Below are 21742 nucleotides of genomic sequence, written 5' to 3'. Positions count from 1 at the left end.
CTGAATTATTTGTCTCTTCAGTCTGGGTCAATAATTTTCACTTTTAGAACTTTCTGCCCCTGATGAATGCCATAAGGCCGAAATTTTGGGCCTAATTTCTGTATTTTGTTTGCGTTTTATTTGTATTTTATTTGTATTAATATCCCTTTTACCTTTTAAATGTGGCTATTGTTCACTTTTTTATTATTCTTTTTTATGGGAAATAAGCCACTTCATTTTTATTTGGCTTTTGTCACTCACCACTTAAGGCTAAAATGTATATATACTAATTGCTCCCTTCAAAATAGTGCTTGTATTTATCTCAATAGCACTGTGGTGGGCACACTCCTTGTCCGTAGATACAGGATTTTCATGCAATAATGTGAGTAAGTCCGTTGATCTTGATAAAATATTACAAGGTATCATACTACAATGTATTAAAGAAAGGTTGGTATTTATTTTAAGTGCAATAACCCTTTTGAAATTAGGGGCTTAAAAGAGTAAAAACCAATCATTTCACAATATTCAATTATTTCAAGTATGGATCTGTATAATATTGTATTACATGTTTTATACTATTTTTCTGGTCAGTTCTCTACTTCTGGTAAACCCATGTTATGACTTTAAAAACGTTCACTAAAGCAACAAAATTATTAAGTATTTGTACCCCTTTTTGATCACTTTTGAATTTCTTTATTATGTATCTTCATGTACCAGTAAACACAGTGTGCGAATGGATAAGGTTTATGGAGAAAATAATTATATATACATTTAGTATCAGAAGTCAACCTCATTGATCGAAGCTCATAAAAAGGGGAGGAGGGCCGTACAATTTTTTACCGTTTCAGACTGAGTGAGTCTGGATGTTTGGAGTACCTCAATAGGTTGTCTGTGTGTTTGCTTCATTTGCTGTTTCTGTCCGTTTTTTAGCTCACCTTACCAAAGGCCATGTGAGCTATTGCCATCACTTGTCGTCATCGTTAACAATTATACAAAACCCTTCTCCTATGAAACTACTTGACTAATTAGAGACAAACTTTGTATGAATGTTGCTTGGGGTATCCTGCATAGAACTGATGTTGGGATTTTTGATTCGTCGAAAAACATGGCCGCCGTTACTAAAATTAGAACATAGGGGTCCGACAGTAGTTTTTCGCATATATCTCCCAAACCGTTAGGTTTAGCTAAATTCTGACATGGGTAAAGTGTTCAGCATGATGAGCTCTATCTCTGTTTTCATGTGTTAAGGTCTCACTAACCACTTCCGGGTCAAATGGCCACCCCCTTATGTAGTACCAAAAACACACTGAACATAGACATATGCATTGTAAGTGCATTATTTGTGTGTATTATGATTAAAAGTAGTCAAAATGAAGCTGAGAATGTGTACTTTAAAATCATATATGTAATTAACTACAAAAGTGTATGAATATTGTTTACATGTGCGAGTAATTTGCCTCCATGCTGTCAGTTAGCAGAACAGGTAAAAATGTGAATTTTCAGTATTATTTATTCAAGTAAATTTTGTGAAGAATTTCTACTATCATCGTACCATTAGCATAATGATTTTGGAAACCTTATTTTCCAAGCTTCGCAACGGTATGCAACTTTAAGATGTCATTTGTCCTGGGAATTCACAGTGAGAATTTGAAAATTACTTTTTTAACATGTAAAGTAATGAAAACGTTAGAAGTGGTTAGTGAGACCTAAGCCATGTTGGAATTATTGCCCTTTTTCAATGATTTTTGTTATTTTTAATGTTATTTCTGTCAAAAATCTTCTCCTCTGACACCACTTGATCAATTGAAACCAAACTTTTTATGAATGGTGCTTGGGGTATCCTGCATAGAGCTGATGTGGGGATGTTTGATCTGTCGAAAAACATGACCGCCGTTACTAAAAATAGAACATAGGGGTCAGACAGTAGTTTTTCGCATATATCTCCAAAACCGTTAGGTTTAGCTACATTCTGACATGGGTAAAAGTGTTCAGCATGATGAGATCTATCTCTGGTTAAATTTCGGTTTTAATCGGTTATGCCATGTTGGAGTTATTGCCCTTTTTCAACGATTTTTGCTATTTTTAATGTTGTTTTTTGCAAAAATCTTCTCCTCTGTCACTACTTTACCAATTGAAACCAAACTTGGCATGAATGGTGCTTGGCCAAATTCTTTCAATAGCTTAAATGATCCTTATTATTAGGACTACAAAAGTCTCCAGGAGACGACTCCTTGTAAGAGATATTGCCCTTATAAGGGGCAAAATGACTTTTTTTTTTACAGTTTTTAGTCAATATCTTGAAAACTATGATAGATCAAAAGAAACTCTGAATTGTTGTAATGATCTTTATGATAAATTCTACCGAAGACCTCTTGAGTCAAAATTGTTGGGCGACTTCTTGTTCAATTTATTGTCTTTGAAAGACAAAATTCAACCAGGTGAGCGATTCAGGCTCCTGGGAGCCTCTTGTTTATGTGTGATATGTCGCCCACAATAGTTATGTGTTTTATTCTTTATTTTAATGTATTTTTCACACACGATGGTATTTTATGATATCTAGTGGTTGATATGAACTGGTTCAATAAAATGAGTTGAACACTGGACGGGTGCGAACCCGCGGTACGTTCCCATTGATTTTTGGATATTTTTTTTTGATAAAATCTTGATTTTCATGACGTTTTTAATTCTTTCTAATCCCCCCCCCCTCGTCCTAATCCGAAATGCTGGCTCCGCCCCTGCTTGACTTCGATTGAACATAATTAACTTTTTACTTCGACCAGTAGGCATTGAAATAACAACTCTGTATCTGCTATTTATACTATTTACTCCAAAATTTCACTAGTATTAATGTAAATAGACGTAAAAGACGGGACAATACACACACAACCACTTCTGATGTTTGTGTTATAGCAGGCACAGTATACAATAGAGGTAATTTGTTGACAAACAGGAAAGATTCTTTTATTTACATCACCAATATACCATTTTCACTAGGTTTGTATAACGTACGTTTGAAGGCGGCAAATTTCAAATAATTATGAAATCAAACAACAAAGGAAAACGGATGAAGAGTTAATGTCACGTGATCTAAAGAAGGTAGACCAAATTGTCTCTTGTTGTTCTTGTTACACTTTAATGTAGAAAACTCTTTTAACATATATAACATTTAATGATGACATCTTTTTTTGTTTCTGCATAATGTGTGTTGCATAATAAGCATTTATATTTTATAGCCCTACAATCAATCCATGTTCAAAGGTTCGTGTATCAGTATCAACTATTTCTGAAATTGCTGTAAGTACAAACTGGTCACTAACTCTTCTTAACCCATTTTTGAAGAACCAACAGGCTTTTACAAAAAAATCAAATTTGGGAGAAAATACTGTCCTACGTGCAAACAATGCAGGCTTTTGTCCCGTCAACCAGACGAATATGGTTAAACAATAATAAATACCTGCGCTCTTAGCATGAGACAACGTCACAATGTTTCAATAAGTAAAATGCGCACTATAAATCAAAAGCCCGGGTCAAAAGCACGCCCTTTGTAATCTAACTTCTTTTACAGTATATTTTACAGTTTATCAACAGATAAAACCTAAATAGAAGGTGTTTGCATTAAACACGCATATATATATTTAACATATGTCATTGTCTGTGGCGCCGAGATTGCCTGGATGAGTGAATCCACGGTCCTCATTACTAACATGCATGTCACCTTTGCTGTGAACGTGAACTGTGATCTTCGTCACACCATAGTCGCTGCTCTTTGGACGATTGTAAATCGGACTTTCCGATTGTACTGGTTCCCTTTCCGGGGCCTGCTCGATGTTTACTTTGTCGTCATGAACTGGAAGAATACAAGAAAAGTTGCATAGAAACTAAGCTTTACGGTGGAACTACAGTAAAAGGCTGACACTACTATATAGTTCTAAAAAAGTACAAATATACATAACATCTCTTTATCACGTTTGTATTGATATTTCCGTTTTAAATTTTCTTCAAATAAATGGTCTTAGCAAGTGTCATTTTGTCAAAACTTCAGCAAACCCCGAATTGTAATTATACATATGTTTTCTAGTTAATTATTTTAGACAACAAAGGCATGTGGACCGTACACGAATGGTCAGAGCTATTCCTGCTCCTAACAAGTCACCTGTCATGGTATTTCTTGAATGTCAATGAAGTTCGATTTATTTCCTAGTCCGGCATATTTGTGATTATTCCGTTAACCCTTGTTCTTAATAGTTAAGAAAAAATGCAATATAAGGTACAAATATACGCTTCTCGTCCTTTGTGATAAAAGCAGTTTTTAATTGTAGGCAAAATAGACTTCATTTCTGAAAACTTGCGAATGGCACGAAATACCGTAACTTTGATAGCTAGCTCTTGTTTATACGCGACTAATTTTAATTCTAGATTACTAAGAAAGTCCATTTCATATAAATCATGTCAAAATAGTTTTCTTTTAAATTAGCTTGTTTACAACACTTGGACGGTGCCATACATTTTCTGACTGAATAAGCCAGGACAATAATTTGGATGCAACATTGGCTGTAATCAATTAAGATAAAGATCAACTATCCGACAGTCCTTTATTCCTATTTTCTTATGAGTTTGTTTATGGTCCTTACAAAGTCATCCATCCTAATCATTAAGGAAAGCCTCAAGAGATGACCAGGGATTAAACCTATTATTTCTCTTCCTTGGTCAGCAGTTGATCAGTTTATCTTGACAATCAGTGTAATGAGCAAACTAATTGACCACTGAAAACGACACGCCTGATTGTGTTAAAACAAAGTTTCGAAACTAACAAGGTACGTACATAATTATTTAAACATGTTCAAAGTCTGGTTTCTGTTTGAAAAATACTTCCATCTAGTGACATAGTTCTTATCCGGAAGAGCCTTCATTGTCGTGTAATTTTATTTATTTTTTTCTTGTTCACTGGGGCACAAAGGAATAAGCGATCGAGAAATAACAACAATTACAAGAATTTTCTATTTATCCAAAACTCAAAGTAATTACGGGGATTTACCACTAGTTCTCATCTCTTTCTACCATACTAATTTTTATCGCAATACTGAAGTAATTTAAATATAGGATTAAGAAATCAGAGTATTGTGCTATTGTCAAAACACCACGGGCATTAAGTTATTTTTCGAATAGACAGAAAATTATGATTGTTGTCATGATTAATAATATTCCTTATAATCTTTTCTTGTTAAATCATAAAAAGTGTATCATTGTCATATAGTAAAATTACGTCAATGAGAAGGTATTAGACGAAGATTTTTTTATCCATATAGTTGACAAGTTACTTATGAATTTGAAATTACACTACTTTAAATATTGATAAAATGATATTGGCTGTATGAACTTATTTTCACTTTCAAGATGATCGTCATGAATTTTTTTTGACAGGCACACAATAAGAGTTCAACAGTGCAAATGATAAATACAGCTATGTACAAGCCAGATGGTCTAAGCGGATTATTTGACCGCCATAACGCGATAGGCCTGGATAAAGTAACCATCAGTTCAATTACGGAGAAAGTCCGTAGTTATTGCTTTCCCACTGTCCACCTATCAATCACCACTTCTTTAATCTGATAGAAAAATGGATAAACTGACCTTTATCGCCCTTTTTCAATGGGATTTCATATGGTTTGACATCAATGTTCTCATTTCGTCTATTGATTGCTACAATGAATTATGTATGGACACAATTGTATTGTTCATAAACGATGCCGTTCTGCTTGTATAGATTAACAGAACTTCGTATCAGAATTGGCAAATAATTATGTGCTATGCATTCTGAATAATTAAAATGGCGGTCTGAGAGCAGCAATTTGACCATTCAACTATTTTTACTTAAAGCGTGCCAACGACAAAATGATTTCTTAACCTATTTTAAAAAGCTGCGTTTACAAAGTTTATTTTTTTTCCAGTACCATTCTCTGTGGCCATGAATAATGTATTCACCATCAAGGTTTGATTTTTGACAAACACCACATCAAACTTGTCAAAATGGAAATTTAATTTACTAGTAATCAATGCATACAGTCAAGCCTGTCATAAGGGATCACACAAGGTCTTCATATGCAGTTTACATAGAGTGAACTACGCAGTTACTAGTTATAATTTAATTTTAGTATTAAAATTCAACGAGTATTTAAATAAGAATTGGCAATAATAAAAATTTTGTCTATTGGAAAATAACATAAATTTTCCATGTGCATATTGAAGTGCAATAAACAAAATATGCACATGGAAAATTTATGTTATTTTTCAATAGACAAAATTTTTATCATAGCCAATTCTTATAAATTAATATCAAAACATATCTTTATCTTTAAACATGAGAAAAGTTGATCAATTAAACTGAATAGGGGCGTGTCAAAAATTTTTTATCCATTGAGATAAAACAAACCTTTAACCAATCAGATTACAATATTTATCTCAAATTAATTTATATCATCATAAAAAGATTGATGACGTCACAGTCACATTACAAAATTAGGTCCATGAGAAATAGACATTTTTTTATCCAATCAGAAAGCTTGTTACTTCTGAAAGTAAATAATATTTCAATAATCTGTAGTCGATAATATAATATGCTTGTGTCGTATACGTAACGGGCTTGTTCCCGAACACTACAAGCCCAAACCACAAAAAAAAGCACGAAAGTACTCTTCAGTATACATTCAGGACAACGATTCATCTAGAACAATTTAACAGGAATTACTTGGATGCTGTAATCATTTCTTTATTAGCATTTGTCTTTTTCGTACATTATGATTGATTGTTCACCTTAATATACGACCTCAGCGATAACAGTTTTGACAACAGTGTAAATTCCATGTACATATCGTAGACAACATGTCTGCCATCGCTTCGACCTGCTCCATGCATCCAGTCTTTAGATGAGTCCGAAATGCTAATTTACTTTTGTAAATTTGTATGTATTATTTTGGTTATTTTATGTTTCTTGTTGTGTGTGTCTGTTTTTCATGTATGGTCTTTGTCCCTGGATTACATTCTTTTGATTCCCTTGATTACTCCTCGACAAAAGGTAGAGCCGTTTAGAAATTCAAACGGTATTATCCGCTTTATTCCGTCTATTTTAGGCATTGTATATTCAAAACAATATTTGAAAGATATACAGTTATCAGTAGGTAGCCCGTAATACTTTGAATATAGAAATTGACAACCACGTTACGTTGTCGTTCGAATGCCGCCATTTGCAATGTCAATATCGGGTGTCAATTTCACTGAATGGAGCCTACAAAAATAAAAACTATTAACATATTTCAGAATAGTTCAAGATCAGATTTATATGGATTAAACACTGTTTTTCCAGAATTTATGGATGTGTAAAATCGAACCATTCACTAGTAAACCTGACATAGGAGTCCTTCGGATTATTTTGTTTTGAAAGTGAATGGTCCGATTTTACACATCCATAAACCACGGAGAAATTTTGTTTTATCCTATGAAAATTAGGAACCCCTGATCAAAAGTCTACGTAAACGTTACTTTTAAGAAACCAATGCAAAGAACAAAACAAACAGAAGAAAAATGAGACATAATAATACATAACCCAAATACTCACCCATGCAACATTTAATATGGACAGAATATCTGTACTTAATACACAATCCAATAGCAATGGGTATGACAATGATAAGAATCGCAGCGGGTAACATGATGCTGTAATAATAATGATAACACGCATACATTGTGATGCTATACCCTCAATCGCATAACAATCCCACAGAACAGGAATATCGGAGAGTACCCAAAATAGTTTACATCCTATTCCCCATAATATGCTACTAAATGTATAGAAAGGCGCACATCAAATTTGAAATCTTAACCAAATTGATAAATAAAAATCAATCTTTCAGTTGCATTATGTAGTTGTACGCAGTCTTGTGCCCTTACCTGTGTTCCCTTTATTCATCAGAAATTTATTTTTGAAATTTGTTCTCACTATGATTTAAGGTAGACCTAGGGTGAGGAACAATACTCTTGAAATTACTGATATGTTTGTATTATATTCAATTTCACCAAAACCTATAAAACTTGAAATGAAATCATTCCAAGTAAGTTTGATGCTTACATGAAATTGATGTAAAATGCTGAATACAAACGTTAAAATGATTTGTAAGAGTTGTGGGCCTTACCTTAGGTCTACCTCCTTAATCTCGTAACATAATTTGTTAATTCCTCAACATTGTTCTTGTCTTTGATATTTACATTTGTGGATTTTTCAGCCAGTTTTACTTTCTTTACTTACATAACAAGAAATATATTTCGTTTGCTGAATATATCTGATAAACCGTCCTCAGTATTTGATTGATGGAAGCTTGATTGTATATCAACTGTAGTGGGTTTGCTAACATCTATATTGAGGTAGGGGATATGGCCTTGGTCGGATGAGGTGGGCAATAAAGGTCCACAAATTGCATCTGAGGTAGTACTACCATAGTGAATTGTGAATCTGTTGAACTCTGAACAGCTGGAAAAGTAAAACTTTTATTTGTGACAGGCACGATCCAATTCTTTAGATTAATAGGTTCTTACATGAGTCTCAGGGGAATTAGGGGAAGGACGAAGAATTTCTCACACTGTGGAATTATAATAAACGTCAATGAGTAATTTGCATAATATATGTCCGGTATTACTTAGCACCGATTTCCAACGTGCGATTTACTGTAATCACCCCGCAAATTCTGTTGTTTTGTACCAATTAATTTCTAAGGTTTTGTATAATTTGAATATATGAACATACCTTGTCAGACAGTTTAAAGTTTAAACAATATTTTTTTTTCAGTATAAAGCTGAAATGGATTGGGCAACAGGCTAAGCCTATATAAGCCCTCATCATGATACAAGGTACAAAATTACAATTATCAATATAACACAATATTTGATATATGAATTATTAATCAATAGACATGTGGCAGCAGGCCATGGCCATTTTGGACAATGGATTTTAGAGTAACATATGTAAACACAAGTAGTGCAAATCTGCGTACAGAGTTTGATTAATTTATTCATTGACCCTCTGAACTTTAATGGACTACTTTTACTTTGCGCAATATGATTGACTATTCTACCCATGACAGACACGGTCGCGTGCACCTGTCTGTCATAGAAAAACAATGAAAACAAAAGAAACCATACTAGCCATCCGTGAGAGACCTGACAGCATAGTCAAGGCTTTAAAAAACCCCTCACTTATCAGAAAATCACATCTTTCACTTCGACTGTGTCATGGTGGCGGTTATTATTGTTTCAGTGCCATGTTTTACTTCTTTCATTTGCACTATTTAGCATATCATCATTGGTTTCGTTTTTTTATATTTTGTTTTTTTGTTTTTGTTTTTGTTTTTGTTTTTTACATTTTTTGTCCAGTGCGATTAAAGATTTGAATTACGTAGACATCAAAGGATAATATGCAAAAACTACCCCGAATACATTAATGGTCGACACAATTCCTGTCTGTAACAATGTGTGCGGTGTTTGCTTGCTCATGATACTAACTTTGTTTTCCTCTTGCAGAGTGAAAATGTTTTGGTTGGTTTAAATGTACCAGATGAACAAGGCACACAATTACCTGCAACGATAAAAAAAAAACATATCCGAACAATTTTAGACATTGATTTATTCTTGTAGATGTCGGGTGTAGCAAAAATATATAAAAGAAGGCTGAAGTATTATGAAACATGGAAAATTAGAGAAACACTTGCAGGATTGAGAAAATAGTGGCAATGAAAAATGAAGAAATAGTAAAATCATTACCACGAACAGATAGCTCTAGACCCTCTTCGCATGGTTCATCTAAAAGATCACAATTATTAGGATTTGACCCATAATATCCTCTGGATCTATCACATTCACATGGAGGCTGCAGGGAACCCGTTACTTTACCATATACCATCTCAGCCTCTGAAAATATCGTCACACGTCTTTGATTTCAAGAATAAAAAATCGGGTTGTTAATATCTTAAAATTTCAACTGAACAGAATTGTAACATGTTGTTCCGCGTGTGAGTGCAACAAGTCTCTTTTTGACCTTCATCTCGAATTACCCACAAAACTAAACCGTCTATGGCAAACGCGACGACATCGATTCCCCCAGTGCCAACTTTATTCTCCTGTGTAGTAACATTCCAGCTGTTCTAACGTATGGAATTTTGTCACTGAAATCATTTTGCTAGAAATTTCGACCATTACACCGCGACTCTGTAGATCGGGCTTAGCGGCTTTCACAAGGCTTATGAGGTAAGGATATGCAGCCAATATATTATGGTCGTCGCCATAATTCGATTGAACTACATGTATGACCGATAGGGGTTGTTGGTCACATTGGGAACGGGTCTTCATATACATGTATATCTTTCTTCTTTCATCGGCCTTTAACAATGATCAACATGCCGGTTGTCTTTCAAGAATCGAGAACTGCTCACTTATCTGAAGTACATATATATGTATGTCCAGGTTTTATTGGAGTTCGTGTTCTTTGTTGTCCTCTATGTGTGTGTGTATTTTAAATTCTCTCGTATGGTTAGAATTTTGCAGTTCGTCTATTGCCCTTCCATGTTCCAATCGCTGCCTATTTCAAATAGAGACGTATCAATAATGTTATTCTGGGGTGTTTAAAATTATAGATTACCTGGTGGACATGACCAGTGAAGGTTATGAACACATCTAAATATAGAACGGTCATCTTCATACGCCCCAGAATCTACTGTATCCACCATGAATGTCCCAAATGGACATGGATTACACACATCGCTCGTGAAATTCGCGGTACAAAATTCTAAATCTGTTCAAAATTAGAAAGCACTAAGGATTAGTATCGCAAATTTGTCCTGAACTTTCTTGTTTAATTCACACATTTCATAGTTTATGAAATCCAAGAAAATGCATGGTTGAAAAAATATCAATTCAGTTGTCAAGATCAAAAAGTAAATAAACAGAGACTGAAATAACAAATATATATCACATCATACAAAATACCAAGGAAATTAAAAAGAAATCAGAAAATTATCCAGATTGCTGATATTGAGAAGCGTGATACAAAGCTGCCTTGGTTTGTAAGTGTGCTTGAATAATCTTTAATATAGAAATGAAAAATACAGACAGTAATTACAAAATAAAAATCAAAGGACATTTCTCACAAAATCAAATATCCAGCTTGAGCAGAATAAGCACGCGGAGCAAGTCTATCTATAACAAAGCACATCAAGACAGGGCGAGCAATTTTTTTCAACCAATGTGGTTGCATGATCGTGGTTTGTATACCGGGATATATTATCGTCTTTTCTAGAGACACATACTGAGTTTTTTAAAGCTAAGCTCTACGACAAATTCAGTAAAAGTGGAAAACTCCAATAAATTGCATTTCTACAGGCGGACTGACTAGAAATGTCAATTTAGATTTGGTACAATACTTACCCCCGCGACATTTAATGGATTCACAAATAAGGATTTTGCCTGAGGTTGTGTTGTAATGTTTTACCATTGCACATGTACCAATCTGCAACATTATCTAAAAAAGATTAATCAGTACCACTTAGTGCACACACAACAAAGAACATAAAATAACCAACATAATACATACAAAGTAACAAAAATAAATGAGCAATTTGGACTCCGCTAAAAACTGACAGCATGGACCAGGTGCACCGGTAGGGTAAGCGTCCTTTGCATTTCTAGAAACTACCGCCAACAGTTTTCATTTAACATCGATCTCTAAGTGTAGGTCAAGATATGAGGCTGACTTCACAGTGTATGTAGTTTTCCTTATCAGGGGTTTTCGAGGTATAAAATCCTCGAAAAATAACACATTCGGTAACCCCGAATTCGGCTCTAAAGTCTATCACAAATGCGACGACTTTACATTGTTAACTATTGTCAGATAACCTTTCCTTCGAAGTAACATTCCAAGTGTATTTTTTTATCTTGAAACTCATGTACGTTTTCTTTGAAATTGTGACTTTTGAGATGGGAGTTTTGAGAATTTGAGAACTGTCCAACCTTTCGAAGTACCTCATTTAAACATCGCTTTTAGATGGGTTCCTACTGCTTATTTATTATGAGCGTACTACAAAACGTTTTAGTTCATATGTGTTGCGCGACTTGTTTTTCGTCTGTTGCCCTATTGGTGTTTTCATTGAGACAGAACAGTCTACATTTACATTACATTTATGCTGAGTAAAGGTAGCAAATTAAAGTATCCAGTAAATTGATTTTTATAAATTGTTAATGCTCAATGCTTAACTGTCGCTGGGCTGTCACGGGTGAGATCCTTAGTGGCGAAAGGAACAGCCCAATGGAGAAATCATGCACGCTCTACTGTTACATGCATGTTGTGTGGAACGAATTTATAAATAATGTTACCAGGTTTAGTATGGCAATATAAGCTGGATTAATACTATGTGTAAATGGCCATTAACTTTTTTTACAGTTTTTTTTTTTATTAAAAATAATGGCTTCAAAGTTCAAACTTGCCCTACAATACCATTTTGTTTTTCATCAGGTATGGGCACAAGTTTAATCTTACTGAAACTAGAGAATAGGAAAGAATATACAATCATATAAAATGCCCACCAATAAAAAGACGATATTAAAAGGAAGCCATCTGAATGCAGACGTCTGCTTACTTGCGTAATACATAAAACTTCATAATGAATGAGAAGTTCCGAACGTCTGCTACTAAGTTGATTCACCGAGATGTAGATGAAGAATCAATACGTCTGTAACAAGTGAAGACAACAAACAGAAGAAAAGGAGAGCAGCATAAGATATTTTTATCTATGTCGGATTGTGCATTTCATACTAAATTGGCACGAAGAGTCGAATTGGTTCGATTGAGAAAGACACGGTAAATGGGGGTGTTTCTGCACCTGCAAAAATAAGCTGCTCAAGGCCATTTGTATTTCGCTTGTATGTATATTTAATGCGATTTTTGTCTGGAAGTTTTTAGTAACTGTTTATTGATTCTATCTCTTTACTTTTAGGAATTGTCTGGAGTTGATATATGATTATTTCGTAACAACAGTGAAAAGTGCAAGCCGTTGTAAACAAGCTGTCTGGTATCAGTACATATGAAGTAGGCAATCAAAGAAATAATGTCTGATCCTTAATAATGACAAGAAAGGTTTATGTAAATTAACCTTTTTGTACATCATTCATTTTTTTTTCAATCTGCGATCAGCTGCAATATTAAGCAGTGGTTTTGTTTTCTTATTGTTCATATATTACTCTAACAAAAAAATGAAAAATAACTTATTTCAATACTGTGGTTTCTGCACCACCTGAGAATCGAATCAATCTTTTTTTATTTTAACACTCATGTTGTTCTCTTCATTGAAGAAAGAAACCATGGAGTATGGCTCACAAATATATCAATTTAATTTGAAAAGCATAACATTTATATTTTATGCAAAAAAAAAAAAACCAAAAACAAAAACAAAAACAAAAAACAAAAACAAAAACAAAAAAACAAAAAAAATCATGACTTGTCACCGATTTAAAACAAATAACGTCAGGTCAACTCGTTTAAAAATGAGACCCAAACCATCGACATCTATCAATGAATTTTAGCCTAGGAAGACAAAAATTAATACCGTAAGCAGTAAACTATTCACATTTAGGCACGCATGTGGTTGACTGCGAACACAAATAGTAAAATGAATTGTGTATTTCAGTAGTTAAAGAAAAACAGTAGCCGAACGAATTCAATTTGGATATACATTGTGAAAATTCAAAGACTTTATTTAAAATTATATTTTTTTAATTATAAGGGAAAGGATTTACATCGCGCCCGTGCTCTATGAACTTGATATTTGAGTGACCGGAAGCAAAATATTACAATTAAATTGTAAAGACGAGGCTTTCGAATAAGTAAAAACTTTCGTAAGCAACAAAAGGAAACAGATTATCTGATACAGCCCTTTTATATCGTGTCAAACAGAAATCAAATCCCTACTTTCGTCTTTTCACGCCTGCCCGTGCGCATTATTCGCCCTTTATTAGAGATAAAAGATTTTACGACAAATCTAGAGAAGAATCGATTGGCGGTAATGGACAGAGGTCATTTCTTTTCTCATGCTTAATCACGAAAGCGATCTAGTAACTAAATTATAACCATTCAGTCTGTAGTAAATGGGAATGATTTTCCATGGTTGTGACCAATACTTCAATTTAGACAACGTCAATTTAGACAAATGTGATATCTTACATCGGTGAAATGACCACTGTAGATTTACTAGCTTTCAGGGGTGTACAATGACCAACAATCTACAATTATATGATTATAGTTCCCTATAATAGTCAGGCAAATTGATTCTGATCAAATTGAAGGTGCATGTGTTTTGTGGATTCTCGGGAATGCTCAACCACTTGTAAAATGTTGAACCTCAAAATGTCTGTGGACAGCATTGGACAACACATTTATGGGAATAGCAACCGCCCAAAATCAAAAACCTTTTTAAAATGACACAAGTCGTCCGCTATTAAAAAATAAATGAAAACCCACACCAGAGGGCCTTGCTCCCACAATGAAATATAAAGCCCGACTAGTGGTATATTAGTCGGGCTGCATAATTTGATAAGAACAAGCCATTGTGCTCACACTAGGGACAGAATTCCAACAAAAATATCAAAAATAAAAAAATATGTTGAAAGAATATCATAAAAAACACAATTTGGTAATTTAAACAGGAAGAAAAATCTGTTTTTATTTAAGAGTGAAAGATTTAACTATGTTGGCAGTATTGTACATTGTATACTCTTATCAACTTTTTGGTACTTTTAATGAGATGTAGATTTAACATAACTTGTAAGCTTTTGTGCGCATGCACTAAAACCACCCCACATCACAATGTCAAGCGAGAGAAATGAACGTGAACAGATCGATAACATAAGACAAGTACTACATCTTGATCGTGAACGCAATACATTTTATTAAGATTTCTACATTTCTCTCAAATTTGCAGGCAAAAGATCAACAATCTGTATATCTAATATCATTTTTTGTTTTTATTTTAATAAATTGTACAAACATTATACCTACAATGATCGTGAAGGAGGGTGTTAAAGATTTTTTTCAGGTAGTAAGACTTAAAACTTTTTATCTACAACATATTATACATTACATTACAGCATAGTATTATACACTTAACTAGTCACCTGATTATTTTTCCAAACGCAATGGGGAACATATCGTTTTTGTTTGGTTTATTTTTCTCCTTCTTGATGTTATTATTTTTAATTCTTTCTCCGCGAAGGATCTCAGAAACAGCTATGTAACAAATCCAAATTTGACCGAAAAATCGAGCATTATATGCCATTGTGCAATTCCAACATATCCGCCGTTTAAAGACGAACAAATTATTAAGATAGGAAAAATCGTAATATGTAATATTTGATTTAAAAATAGGTCACCGAAAGTGCTTTTGGTCGGTCATTTAAAAAAAATAATAAAATGGTCGCCATTCCAAGATGGTCATCAGTCGAAAATTAAAAAAAAACAAAACATGTACAATGTATTTTTGTATCATGGAGCCGTAGGAACTGATTTTCAAAATAACGTTTGGGGAACATCTGTGTCCCTGTCCAATACAATTAGTACTAGTTTGAGATAGTGAAGAATAGAAAAGCAGAAAAAAAGTTTAAAATGAAAAACTATATTAACATTCAAAATATCGTCATAGATGTAAAGAGGATGATAGTTGATATTTTAAGATCATAATACATAAATCTAAGGTATCGAGAATTGCATATTTGAGAATTGGAACTTCCAAATCCGTTATGTTCGGTAGTTTTTGTATTATGTGTTTGTTTGAAAATATGCTGATGAGAAATCAGTGTGGGGAAAAATGTTTCTTTTACGTTTTAATTAATGTTCTTTTATATAACTAGGGCCAATGAATCTACAAGATATTATTAGGTCATTTTATAAAAAAAATGGTGAAGTTTATTCTGTTAAGTCCCTTCTACTTTTTAACCACTCTCATACACTTTATAGGTAAGTAGCATATTTAATAATATTAAGAAGAAAAAAGAAGAATGAAGATATGTTCACTTCCGTGAAAAGATCAACGAAACATTACTTCATGATCACTTTGACAGACACCTTTGCTTTGTTTGTAAAAGTTGCTGTTTTGCCGTAACTATTGAAAAAGTCGCGCATTTTTCTCGCTTGACAGTGTGATTGGGTACAATTTTTTACGTATCAAGTTCGCACCACCTTGAATTTAAAAATATATAAATATATATAAAAGTCAAGAAATTATTTTTAGGCAAATGCGTTACCGCTTCTCAAAACCGTCCTCATCAGATTGAATAGTGCAGATATACTTATTTGTAAAAGCAACAATAAAAATAAAAACTGCACGGGAAACCGATTTGATTAAAAACACGAATACATTTGACAATTGGTTCGAGTTTTTAAATTAGTAAAATCGCAAAACCAAGGAGTTTTGAATAGTGCCTTTTTCTTATAAGGATCTGTAGAATACTTCTAAGGATTTTTGTAAGCCTAATGATAAGGTGTTTGGTGAATCAAATAAATTGACCTCAATAATTATACTGTTTGTTCTTCTAGCAATGTCATCCGATTTATTCAGTTTACTTGTATATCCTATTTACGTCCTTTGTAATTAGGTCTTTTGTCATACAGATATCTAAATTTTAGTGATCAGAATATTCTTATATGTGGAGGCACTCACAAGGAAGGTCGTATTTGAATTGTATAATTTGATAATGCTGCACACACAGTGGTTGCACATTTAAAGTTCTAGTTATTTTGACATAGGGAATGATGTATAAAACTATGCAATATGAAAGCACCCATACAAGTTCTACGGTGATATGTGCTAAACCTGGATTCAATCTAATTCAAGTTATATGTATATTGTGTTCTATCCAATCACTGTTTCTTGGATTGAACACTATTCCATTCAACTTTCTGTTTAGAAGACTCTTTTTTTGAGTTTTCGGGTTTTTCCCATAAATTGAGGTAATGGTTTCAAAATCGCGAAAGCTTAAATTTCGATTGGTTGAATAGAAGGTCACCTGAACAAAATATATAATTAAGTATACTCATTTTGATTAGATACATTTATAAAGTTGTTTTTGTTTTGGTGATAGTTGCCTCCTATTAAAAGTCGTGAATATTTTCAGCATGATACATGTATACTAAAAATTAGCCAAATAAATGGTAGAATAATATAACCAAGAATAAAAACGGTATCAAAAAAAATCTGAAGTGAATAAAAGTTTTACTGTGACAAGTAAAATGGAAAAAAATTAGTTTAGTTAATCAAAATCACTTTGAAGGGGAAATCCTATTTAGTTATTTACTACTGCATGATAATACACAAAGTAAAGGTCGGACAATTCATTTGGTCGTCCGTTTGTCCGTGTGATCAACACGTCATTATCATAACTTTGTTTATACATATTTATAATATCAATAGTTTTCAAGACACTATTGTGTAAAATGAAACAGCAATACTAACAACTTAATTATGTTAAGAATTTTAGACTTACTGATGTGCATTTTTCAAATAAATGGTTAAAATTAAAAATAAAAACCTTTTCAGTATAATTACGGTCGTAATTTGCCAAGCGGTTACTCATCGGATTTCCTGATTATATTTCCAAACGCAAGCCTTCTAGATTTATCTAAGCTTTCAACCTATTGGCAAGTCGTTGCAGGTGTTTTCAAAAGAAATTTCAAATTGCTCATCAAAACACGGTATTCATCCATCTGTTTTTAACTTTCTTCATATAATTTTGCACCATACTACGATTTTTCTCTCTAATCTTGATTAGTAGCCCCGTGATATTTGTTTTGCAATATAAATATGTGCATGCTGTCAATAATTTACTCAAGGCTTTTTCAAAACAGTGGAACCAGCTTTCTTGGCTTTTCAAAACCGTCAAATTACATACGTGCCAAATAATGGCGCAAATGTAGTCAAGTTTGTTAAAAACTACGATTCCGTTTTGTGTAGATTACGATCAAATATACATCTACGGTATGCTCATTTTATAATGAAAAAAAAACTCCGTAAAATTATTTCTCTATTTCTTGATACATTCACTGATAAACTATTGTTAGATTGTCTGCTAAAATCTGGCAGGTCAAATCACCCCCTCTTTTTACAAGAACTACGTATGTTTTACCTCTCTACACTCTTGTCCTACTTCGCTTGCTCGTTAATTTGGTTATATCTTAAAGTCATATATTTTTACCTAAGTTTTTGAAGACGGATTCAAGGAAGTTGTGGTCAACTGATGCACCCTTTTTTCGACTTTAACTATACAACTAATGGAAAATCATTGGAGCGGATCTCTCTTTCGCCACTGTAAAAGTATCCGTATTACTTCAGTTATCTTAACGGATGTTATTAGCACGTAATCTAGCTACTTTGCATTTAAGCTCCGTCGTGGTAGTACGATTATCTTTTCCTATACTTGTATACATATAAATATGTTAGCCCTTTGAAAACCGATAATAACTATAATAAATGTTAATCAAAGGCGGGAATCTCCTCTAGTTTGTATACAATTACACCCACAAAGAACCTTGCAAACAAGTCTGCTTTCCATCTTATAATATGAGATTCGTCTATGTTGGTTTAGAATTAGGTTAAACAAAATAAAATTCTAGATGCCCAATGAAAATAATCATGACACCCACGTTTTGTTTTAAAACAAAATTGTAACCTTACATTTCCTGGCTCGATATTCCAGACATTTTTTTGGGAACATCTATTTTCTCAATGAGTTTTTTTTTCAAAACTCGCTCATAATAGGGTAAAGATCATTTGAGAAGAAATATGCTTTATAAGTTTGTCCTTGTTGAAATTTGCAGTGTTTCATCAAAATCACCTTTACAAATAATTATGCACAAATAATCATCAATTTTAACAATAAAAGATAAGGGTAAATCAATAACATACACTTGTAATGCCTTTCCACCCACTTTTTTAAACAACTTCCTTAGTTTTTTTTAATAACATTGAATTACCGATGCATGGGAAGTAAATTTAATTTTTTCATTCATCAATGACAGTAATTTAAAAAAATAAATGGTGAAATAGCAATCAAAAGAGACACCTTACCTGTAGGATGCATGCAGTAATTTTCATCATTTAAGAACAATGCCAAGTACAAAACTCCAACACTAATCATGTTTTTCTAAGTCCGCCCGATTGATATATTAATCCTACTGTCTGGTCACGTTATTTGAATGGTAAAAAAACTAGTTTTATTTCATCGCTTATGTCATCTCAGTCTCTTCGAGGCATTGCCGTCCTGGAAAAGTGATTTGGTCAAGTCTAGAGCTTTTAATAGAACCTTGTCTAGACGGTACCGTAATATCGTAGGATGAAAAAAAGGATGGTTTAATTGTCGAATACAAAGATTCTGGTATACGGTATGGTAATATCTGGGAATTAATGGTAGTATATTGGCATTGGTCAAATAACGCTGTATTGGTCAGCCACGTCCAATTATAGCTATGAAATTATGCATGGATAAATCTCTTAGCTGGAATAATAAAGTAAGTATGGGATTTGATTTTCTCCTGGTCGTCATTTCTCACTTTTATTTCTATTGGTCGGATATTGGAAAATGGTCAGCAAGACTAATTATGGTAATACCTCCCAAGATATTTAAGCGCAATAAAGGTGATGGCTTCCTGTTTGGAAATTTAACTCTTAATTTGGGATAAACACAAACTAGTACTCTTGTCTATAGTCTAAGTGTATCCTCGGTACATGAAAGTCGACATGTTTGAGAACAAATGCTACTTATCCATTTGATGCATTTCTTATTTGTCTGTTAAAGAGGAATGGATAGTTGAGTCGTTGTTTTAATTACTATTATAATAGTGCAAATGTGGGACTTTTCTAGTAAATGCATTTTTGTTCATTTCTTGTGACACGACACGACTCCAACCAACGTGCTCACAAGTGCAATTTATGAGTTTATGTATATATGGTCCTTATACCTGGTAATCATATACCGTTTTGGTGTTTTAGGGGTTGCAACTGCTTATAGTACGTTTTGGGTTTTAGAACGGCTAGAATGACATAAGAACTGAAAATCTTAATATTTCCGAGAAAACGATTCCAACTCAGTGTACTGGACATCTATCCTCGTTTGGTTTGAAATTGTATACACGCCCCTACATATGCAAACAAAAAACTAGAATTTTTCAAATGTATTTACACACTTAGTATAACTACATGTTTCAAGTAAATAAGGCATACGACACACACTAAGCCAACAAATTTTATTAGAGTATAGATAATTTGGTGTGTTTAAAGTACTTTTGAGCTCCATTCAGAGCTATCAATCATTACGTAGTTATCAAACCTTATCCAATATGCATTTTGAAATAAAATATACTACGGTATTTGTAGTTTTGAATTTTATTCACTTCGAAAGTGTCCTGCAGAAATAACGCTTCGGGTTTTTATCCGCGTAAAAACGTGGCGTCGTTACTTAAATGAAACATAGTAGGGACAAACAGTATTTTTCGCAAATATTTTCAAAACCGTTAGGTTTAAACAAAATCAGACGCGGATAAAAGTGTTCAGTATGATGAGCTCTATCTGTGGTCAAATTTTGGTGAAAGTCTGTTGACCCATGGAGTTTTTGCCCTTTTTATCTCACCTGAACATAGGCCATGTGAGTTATTGCATCACTCAAAGCGTCCGTCGTCGTGGTCGTGAACAACTTTGCAAAAATATTCTCCTCTGAAACTACAAAACAAATCAGCACCAAACTTGGTGTGAGTGTTCCGTAGGGTTTTCTTCATAGAACTATTGTGTGGATTTTTGATCCGTCGGAACACATGGCTGCCGTTACTAAAAAAAAAGAACATAGGGTCAGGCAAAAGTTTTTCACATATATCTCCAAAACTGTTAGGTTTTAGCCAAATTCTGACGACGATAAATGTGTTCAGCATGATGAGAATTGTCTTTGTCTAATTTTCGATTTAATCTGTTTGGCTATGTTGGAGTTACTGGCCTTTTGCGACGTAATATCCCTATTCTAATGTTGCTACTGAACATTGAACATGTAGTGTCAGACAGATGTTTTCTCGCATTTATCTCCAAAAGCATTACGTTTGGCCGAATTCTATCAATTTCCGAAATGATCCTCATTATAAGGCCTACAAAAGTCTGCACTGGTTCAAAGTTTATCAGATGAATCATTGTTAGAGTTTTTGCCTTCAGAAGGTGAAAGATGATGTTTGTTTTTACAGTTTTCTGCCAATATTTTAAAAACTATGATAGATAAAAAGAAACTTTCAATTGCTGAAATGATCCTTATGATAAGGCCTACAAAAGTATGCGGAGATCAAAGAGTAATCAAGGGAACCAAGGTTATAGCGGTAATTAGAAGAATGTAATCCAGGGACAAAGACCAGACATGGAAAACAGACATACACAACAAAGAACATAAAGTAACTAAAATCACACATAAAAAGTAACAAAAGCAAATGAGCAACTGGGACTCTACTAAAAACTGGGAGCATGGACCAGGTGCACCAGTAGGGTGAGCGTCCTCTGCTTTTCTAGAAACACCTACCGAGTTGCTCATAAAAAGTCAAGTAAGGGGTAGACGAAAGAGGAAAGGAAAACTATGACACGTGGAACAAATAAGTTTTCATGGCGCAGATGAATACTGATTTGGGATGGTTTTCATCGACTATAAGTCTGATGTT

The 21742-nt window shown here is 33.6% G+C and overlaps 1 protein-coding gene and 1 long non-coding RNA gene across 2 annotated transcripts; one reads left to right on the top strand and one right to left on the bottom strand.

The window, feature by feature from the left end:
• Window positions 1–2805: 2805 nt before the first annotated feature.
• Window positions 2806–19526, bottom strand: LOC148601910 (uncharacterized). The gene is made up of 9 exons (XM_088556444.1): window positions 19128–19526; window positions 11446–11539; window positions 10661–10813; window positions 9787–9933; window positions 9529–9601; window positions 8279–8500; window positions 7592–7689; window positions 5611–5679; window positions 2806–3826 (listed from the first exon to the last, which is right to left on the bottom strand). Exons 1-9 carry the CDS (start codon window positions 19155–19157, stop codon window positions 3615–3617), a joined length of 1098 nt encoding a protein of 365 aa, XP_088412570.1. The 5' UTR covers window positions 19158–19526; the 3' UTR covers window positions 2806–3614.
• On the top strand, window positions 6816–9795 carry LOC148601911 (uncharacterized). The gene is made up of 3 exons (XR_015917331.1): window positions 6816–6937; window positions 8816–8877; window positions 9547–9795. It is a non-coding gene; the product is annotated as an uncharacterized LOC148601911 (long non-coding RNA).
• Window positions 19527–21742: the final 2216 nt, after the last annotated feature.

The sequence above is a fragment of the Perna viridis genome, chromosome 12, assembly GCF_037379345.1.
Source record: "Perna viridis isolate PV_CMFRI_1.1 ecotype Kerala chromosome 12, ASM3737934v1, whole genome shotgun sequence".
Classification (NCBI taxonomy): Eukaryota; Metazoa; Mollusca; class Bivalvia; order Mytilida; family Mytilidae; genus Perna; species Perna viridis.
Note: the sequence above shows the minus strand (reverse complement) of the source record. Positions and strands in the feature narration are given on the sequence as shown.